General features: G+C 25.6%; 1 protein-coding gene across 1 annotated transcript in view; it reads left to right on the top strand.

Moving 5' to 3' along the window:
* Positions 1–3810: 3810 nt before the first annotated feature.
* The window catches only part of LOC100212855 (ubiquitin-conjugating enzyme E2 A), a 31264-nt gene continuing 26186 nt past the window's right edge, over positions 3811–8888 (top strand). The window contains exons 1-3 of the mRNA XM_065813174.1: positions 3811–4052; positions 4375–4455; positions 7524–7549. Coding sequence (XP_065669246.1) covers positions 4009–4052; positions 4375–4455; positions 7524–7549 — 151 coding nt within the window. The 5' untranslated portion in view covers positions 3811–4008. The remainder of the gene's footprint in view (positions 4053–4374; positions 4456–7523; positions 7550–8888) is intronic.

Below are 8888 nucleotides of genomic sequence, written 5' to 3'. Positions count from 1 at the left end.
CAAAATATTGAAACTATTAAAATAATCTGCGCTCTTGATCTTAAATTCTTCCATAAGAAATGCCTAATGTTTCATTCTTTTTTTTTTCACTTTAATTTAACCATACAAAAAAGATACCATTGCGCCGCACAATTTTACTTTCTGGTACTTTATTTTTTTTTGCACTCAAAAACTTTAGAAAACATTTAAATTTTAAGGTAAGTTTAAACAATATTATATATATATATATATATATATATATATATATATATATATATATATATATATATATATATATATATATATATATGTAAAATATATATATATATATATATATATATATATATATATATATGTAAAATATATATATATATATATATATATATATATATATATACTTTACATATATATATATATATATATATATATATATATATATATATATATATATATATATATATATATACTTTACATATATATATATATATATATATATATATATATATATATATATATATATATATATATATATATATATATATATATATATATATATATATATGCGATTCTAGATTGAGATTACCATGAGCAAAGAACGACCGCTGAAGAAACCTAGGCTTTTCATTACGGATTTTATGATTAAAAAATCTCTTATTTGTTTCCTTAACACACTATGCACTTCTGCAGCTTTACCTGTATTTGATTGCAGTATTAATAAACCTTTTGAACCAACCGACGTCCTCTCGCAATCTCTTACTTGTACACCTATTCAAACGATGTTAATAGAAACCGATAAGGAGACATACAAAGATAATTCTCATCCAGCCAGTAATGATATTGCTTGTGTTTTTTCGGGTGACGTAAAAAATATTGAATATGTGAAAAAACTCAATGATTTAGAAAAAAAGAAATTGATGACTGAAAATTGGATGCCGGATTCTTCTTTCAAATATCCATATACAATAAAGGGTGGGAAGAACCCACAGAAGGTATACCTTGGTCTCCAACACTTATCAGGTGGAAGTTATTCCAGTTTTAAATTTTCCCCATCTCTGAATGGTCTTCTTTGTGTCACTTGTGTTTTATTTGCCAATGAAGTAAGTGAAAATAATCATACCAAGGTTACAAAACTGGCACTATTAGTTAGCAAACCGCTTAGAAAATACAGTCACTTGACAGGAAATGATGGACAATTAACTAACCATTTAAGCAACCAATATCACAAAAATTCTGTTGTATTTGGTGATCATTTTTTACTAACAATGAATACAAGTACAAACATAAAAATTATGCTAAATGAAAAGTACAAAGCGGAAGTAAAAATCACGCGAACGTTTGGTGCCGATTATTAAAACTGTTATGCTTTGCGGTAGACTTGGGATTGCATATCGAGGCAGAAGAGATGACGGCGATGTCAGTCTTGAAACAAATGATGGACTAATAAAGGCAGATGGAAACTTCAAAGCGCTTGTTGGCTTATCGGGTCGATGCTGGAGACAAAGTTTTAGAACACCATCCAAAAAGTTCAGGAAAAAATGCAACATATATTTCAAAAACGGTTCAAAATGAACTAATAGACATTTGTGGTCAAATTATAACAGAAAAAATAATTAAAGAGGCTAAAATTGCTAAGTACTTTAAGGTGATTGCAGATGAAACTACTGATGTTTCTCATCACGAGCAGTTATGAGTATGTATTCGTTTTGTGTGTTTGATAAATGGTTTTCATACAATCAGAGAAGAATTTTTAAACTTTAAGAAAGCTAATGATCTTAGTGGTAAAGGGTTAAGTGAACTAATTATTCAAACTCTGAAAAGACATAGTCTTGACCTTATTTACTTAGTAGGTCAAGGTTATGATGGCGCATCAGCTATGTCTGGCTGTTATAATGGTGTCCAGGAGCACGTAAGAAAGGTGGCTCCATCCGCAGTCTTTGTACATTGCAGTAGCCATGTCCTTAACTTAGTTTTAAATTCTACTTGTTCTGTACCAGAAATAAGGGATTTGTTTAGTACAGTTAAGAAATGCACAACTTTTATAAACGATTCAATTAAAAAAAGGGAGATATTAGAAAAGTTTTTGCAAAACTCGGAAAGTTCTGTTTCATGCTTAAAAAGTTTTTGTGAAACACGTTTTGTTGAGAGGCATGATTGCTTACTTATTTTCTATCAAAATTTCATTAATATTGTAAAATGTTTGGAGGAAATTGTTAATAAACTTGACAGTAAAACTGCCGACACTGCAAGAAGTCTATTAAGGTGCCTGTATGATCCGGTTGTTATTGTAGCACTTTGTTTCGCCTAAAAAGTAATGGCATTAACAGTAACATTGTCTAAATTATTGCAAACAGTCAATAACGATCTCATTGGTGCATTAAATGCCATAAACTTTGTGAAAAAGTCACTTTTAACATCTCGCTGTGATGAGAATGAAATATGGATGAATGCTGATTTCGGCCCATTCAACAACGCTAATTATTTAGCAAATGCTTTTAATATAGCTTTAGTGACTCCTCGTGCCGTATGTAGGCAATTGCATAGAAACAATACCCCTGCTGAAAATGCATGCCAATATTATAAAAGAGCTATTTGGTTTCCGTACCTAGATTGAGTGATTCAACCTATGGATGCACGGTTTTCAAACCACCAGCAGCTAATTATGAAAATGTCTGCTCTGTTACCATCAGTGATTTCTCAACATAGTTGGACTGATGTGGTTGAAACTGTAAGAATGTTTTCTTCTGTAATTGGGTATGGAGGCGAGGAAACTATTCATAATGAATATTTGGAGTGGAAAGAATTTTGCTCGCATATGCAAAGCCATCCTTCAACTTTATTAGCAGCTTTAGATCTAATTCCTGATAGGTATAATTTATAAAATAGAAATACTATATCAGTTTAAATCTCTGTTGCTTATTAACTTACTCTGTTAATTTCATTTTATAGATTGGCAACCATCAAGACACTTCTTTGGATTTTCTCTACCATTCGAATCACAACATGTACAGCTGAACGGAGCTTTAGCGCCATGAATATTTTAAAAAGTCCTTTGCGTAACCGAACCAATGATGAGCGTTTAACTGGCTCGGCATTATTGTATATTTATAATACCATGCCTTTAGAAGTAAACGACGTAATTGATAGATTTGCAGCTAGTAAGAAGAGACGTTTCGATTTTGCATTGTAGATTTTGTACTTAATTTATTTATTACACAAAATCCTATTAGTCTAAAAAAGAAATTGTGTAATTATTTTCCGAGGAAATGTAACTATATATATAAGAAACTAACTCCCCATAGTACAACTCAAATACTATTAGTCGAATCGAAACTGAGTCAATATCTTTTGATTCGTAATTTCCAAAAAAATTACGCTAACCACTTTTGGTATCAACATCTCTCCTCCCCCCACCAAAAAATCTTGGATCCGTCACTGTTGAGTATCACGGTTTTTTATTTTTATTCTTTAAATTTTTTACAATATCTTAATTTGTAATTTTTTTTTTGTATATCTTTTTATTTTTAAGATTGTAATAAAATACAAAAAATGAAAAAAAAATTATCTTGATTCCTTGAACTACTTTTTTCAAATTTTGATTATCTTTTTTTATTATCTTCTCTTTTTTTATTATCTATTACATTATTTAAAAAAAAAAAAAATTTTTTAATGTCTTCAAGCCATTTATGTTCCATATTTACTATCTTAAAGAAGCAAAATTTTTTGAATAATTGTTGAAAAATGTTGGCAATTTTAAAATTTTTTTTCGAATTGGGGAAATATTTAAAGAAAAATTAAAAGTAAAACGATTTTGCAAAACAGTTGTTTCGAGTCAAAAATTTATAAGCGTTACACGAAAAAAATTATTTCACTAACAACGAAAAAAACAACAGAAAAACAGCGTAAAACGAACTTCTCTCGAAAATATAAGTCGAAATAAAGTTATAAATTAATTATGCTTTCACTGAAGTTTTAATTAATTTTTTACCATATATTTTTTAAAGTAATTGGGAATAATTTTCAGAAAACAAAATGTCTACTCCAGCTCGTCGAAGACTAATGAGAGATTTCAAACGGTGAGATAACCATGAGCGTAATTTTGGTAACTTATAGACAATCTTACTTTATTGTGCATCTAATTAAAAGTTATTAAAGATGTTTGCTCATGTAACAGTTTTAAAAGGTCACTTTTTTATGCTAAATTAAATTTTAAGCATTTTTGTGAGTTGAAACACAGTTAATAAGTATTTGATATATTTTGTGTGGCAAAATGTTTTCTCTATTCTTTCTTGAAAATTACTCACGTTACATCACATTAAAAATGACTGTAGTTGTAGTCGTTCACAAAGCATTACTGTTTTAATAAATTGAAATTTTAATATTAAAATTAATTTGTAGGTTACAAGATGACCCTCCCACTGGTGTTAGTGGTGCACCTTCTGAAAACAATATAATGTTATGGAATGCTGTAATATTTGGGTACGTACTGTGCAATCTAAGAATATTTTTTGCAATATTTTTTTTATTTTTTATGTGATATCTTGTTAGAAAATAGTTTCCATATCTCTTTGGAAAATGTCAATAGAAGGCATTAAATAATTATCCAATATGTCTAACATTATTGAGAATCAAGTCTTCCATCAAATAGTTTGAAACAACTGACACCTTCATAGTTCATGCAGGCCTAGATGCCTAAACTACCACTACCTTGTTTTGTTCTATATACATAAAACAATTTGGGTCTATTTTTTCATGTGGTGTTCTTCTCAGCATTACCCAATTTTTTTCTTGAATCAACCTCAATGTTCATTTTATCGCTGAAAAGAATATTGTGCCACATGCTCATAGACCAAATTTTATGAGGTAAACACCAGGTTTTTTTTGCTTTCTGATGTTTAATCAATAGGCATGGTTTTTTGCAAGCAGCTCGCCACATGTAATTGTGTTTTTGTAGTTCTCTTCTAATTTTCATGAACTAGCAATAACACCAGAAACTTTTTGCCCTTTTCGACTGAGATTAGTAGATTATATATATATATATATATATATATATATATATATATATATATATATATATATATATATATATATATATATATATATATATATATATATATATATATATTTATATATATATATATATATATGTTCATTTCTTTTATTTGAAATGCTGGGTCTTTCAGGACACAAAAGATTTTCCATTGTATTGTATCTTTAATATCGGCTGATTATTCAGCTAAAAGTTGCATGTGTTATGTTAAAATGTTTTGCAATTTCTCTCATTGAGATGTTTTGTTCATTCATTACTATGACTTTACATTTTGTTATGTTATCAATAGTTTTTCCAGTAAATTTGATCGTTTTATTGCTGAAATATTGTTGTTAGTTAGATTTTTCTATTTCATTTTATGCAAAGTTTTCAAATATTTATAACAAATTAAATAAAATTTTTTAAATAATTATAAATAATTCTCAAACAAGTGCAAGGTTTTTATCAAAGACAAATAAAATTTTGAAAGAACTTTGAAATAATATAGTGGATTGTTAATTTGGGGCATTATAATTATTTTAGATTATGAGATATATGTCAAAAAAACAGTAATATAATTAGTTCATCAAGTAGTATTTTTATAAATATCTATATTTAAAAGAAAAAAGGATGCTCATCAATATTTTATATTTAAAAAGAGTCAAACAATTATTTATGTATGCATATATATATATATATATATATATATATATATATATATATATATATATATATATATATATATATATATATATATACATATATATATATATATATATATATATATATATATATATATATATATATATATATATATATATATATATATATATATATATATATATATATATATATATATATATATATATATATATATAAATTATGTTAGTGTATTCTACAAATAGAGTGCTTAATTCTTAAAGAACAGAACAAAAAAACTAAAAACACTTTTTATTTTTTCTTCAACAACTTATTTTACCATCAGTAAGTTTATCAGGAAGCCTAATTAACGCTCTGATGGAGAAACAAGTTGTTAAAGAATTATATATATGTTTATACAAACTTATATATATACACATCGACCTATCTTTGCTTTATGACGGCATACAACTGCTGCTATGAATCACTTAAAGTTTTGGCATGCAAAAATAAATATATGCAAAAAATATGTAATATTCTTTCATTAAAAGTTCATCATTTGTTTATTGTAATTAGTTGTTTTTTCAAGTTTGACAAGTTTTATAAAAAAAAAATAAGTTTTAAAAAAAAAAATTCTAATTTTCATTTTTCCTCAAATTTGTTCAAGTATAGCAAGGTTATTTATTATAAATTCGTTTACATGTTAATGATTTTTCTAATAATATTTAAGATCAGAAAGTCTATTAGGTTTAGTCTTGGTATAATTATGTTGAACACATGCTAATTAAAAAACAATTATATTTAAATTAATAATTAAAAAACTAATTAAAAAACTTTTTTTAAATTTAATTTAATTCCATTAAGATTTTTGACCATTCAAAATAAGAAACACGACAGTGTTACACGAAGCAAACTCAAAAAACTGCACTGAAAAATTTTTTATAAATAATAATAAAAAAAATATATTTAGTATTCTTTTTTTTAGACTTCTTTTTTTTTCCACCACATTATTTTTAAAGGGTCAGATCATTTATTTACATCAAGTTACAAGTTCATACTATGCTGATAATTCAAAGGGTGTTTTTTTTTTAATTAAAAAATAAAAAACAACTACTTTATGAGTAAGTAAGTTCTTATTTTCCATAGAGGTATGAACAACCAGATGTAAACTGTAAATTAGTGTAAACTTTCTATTCATTTTTTAAAACAATTTGTTGTTAACAGAATCTTCATCTACGGCACATAAATTAAATTTTTATTTCTAAATGGCGTTCTTTCTATTACCAATCTAAAAAAACCAATAAAATTGTAATAAAAAAGATATCCTTTTTTTGTTTGTTTAAAAACAACTTCAAAACTAAAAAATTACTAAATCATAAATTTGCTTAGTAGTAGTTAGTACTACTAAATTATAAAAGCTTAGTACCGCACATGAGTGCCATACTAAGCTTTTATGTATTATTTTGTAACATTATGTTTTAGTATATTTTTAGTAATTTCATTAGATTTCAAGTATAATTCCATGTAAATACTTTCCTCCGTTTTTTAATTATTTCTGTATATCCTAATTTATATTATCTGCATTTTTAAACAGTTGTTAAAATTGGTACATTGTTAAAATGTTTTTTTAACTAAAAGTTTCAAAAATAATTTGAAACATAAAAGACTGTTTTAATATTGATATTTCTAGCTTAACTTCTACCTGCTCTGTTAAACATCAAATACGCGTTGTCTGATAATTGTCAGATGCTGAAATTTTTTTCCCATGCAATTTTAATTTTAAACATTTTATTGATTGTTTCTATTCTAAAAAATATCTTTTGTGTTTATATCAATTGCATAAACTAAATGTCTAAAGTTAATGTTTTTGCTATTTTAGGCCTGATGATACACCATTCGAAGGAGGTAATTATTTTGAGTTGTAATTGAAGAAATATAAACTTATAAAAAATATAAACTACAGGTTATACAAGGAAGGGTTCAATTTGTTATCTAATTTAACACTTGTTTTTAGTTTAAGGGTGGTTTTATTAGGATTGATGAAGATCTAAGCATGATAAACTTTTTTGATATATTAGAAGCACATGGTTTTGAACATATTTGAGTGAGTTTTTGGTGTTTGCTTTTCCTGTAGTGAGGTTTGTTTTGTTGCAGTTATGGCTATAATGATGCAGAGTTTATGGAGTGATAAAAGTAGCAAGGAGGCATCCCTTATGAATGGTGCTAACGATGTTTTATCAGAATTTCTGAAAATTTGGTGAATGTGTATTGTGGTTCTGAGGGTGGAGATTCAGATATATTAGTTGACTTCTTAATTTTTATTGGATCTTACAATATTAATATTTTTTAGTTACATTTCTGCCCTTAAGCCTTTTATATATATTTAATATATATATATATATATATATATATATATATATATATATATATATATATATGTATATATATATATATATATATATATATATATATATATATATATATATATATATATATATATATATATATATATATATATAGAGCTAGCTGTTTATTCAATAAAAAAAAAGCTTATTAGATACAAAATTTGATTTTATACTCATTACAAACATATGCTTATAAGGTTAATGTAATACATTACAAACAGATGCTTATAATGAAAATGACTGTTTTGGGTTTTTTATACTAGATACAACAATGTTTTTCTTTTACAAGTAACTTTGCAAAATTGACCATATTTTCATTAATGTTATTGTGATATTTGTGTTTTTATAGTTAAAATTGCAAAAAAACAAGTTTTTTTTTCTTTTGCGCTTTTTTGGGTCAAAAAAATGTTTCTATTTTATTGATGTTTTTCTGGGTTTTTTTTTGGTGTTTTTCTGCTTTTCTTTTAGCAATTTTTATTTTTTTTGACATAAATTTTAGAGCAGTTTTTTTTTATTCTTGTATATTTTTAGTATATGAATATAAAAAACACAAATGCATGTATAAACACGACATGTACAACAAATACATGTATAAATTTAACTTAAATTTTTAATATAAGTTAAATTGGTTTTAATTGGTTTTAATTTAAAGTTAGTTGTAGGTTTATTTATACTGTATGGGAATGTTTATTTATCATGTTATACTTCCTAACAACTGTGATTATGTATAGAAATTATTCTCATCCTATAAGAAAATTACTATTTTAATTTTAATAATGTAAATATATTAGTATATATTACCATGCCAATTTAATATCATATATGAAATTGGTGTGGTA

Source organism: Hydra vulgaris, chromosome 12 (genome assembly GCF_038396675.1).
Source record: "Hydra vulgaris chromosome 12, alternate assembly HydraT2T_AEP".
NCBI lineage: Eukaryota > Metazoa > Cnidaria > Hydrozoa > Anthoathecata > Hydridae > Hydra > Hydra vulgaris.
The sequence above is the reverse complement of the archived record's forward strand: the minus strand, read 5'-3'. Positions and strand labels throughout refer to the sequence as shown.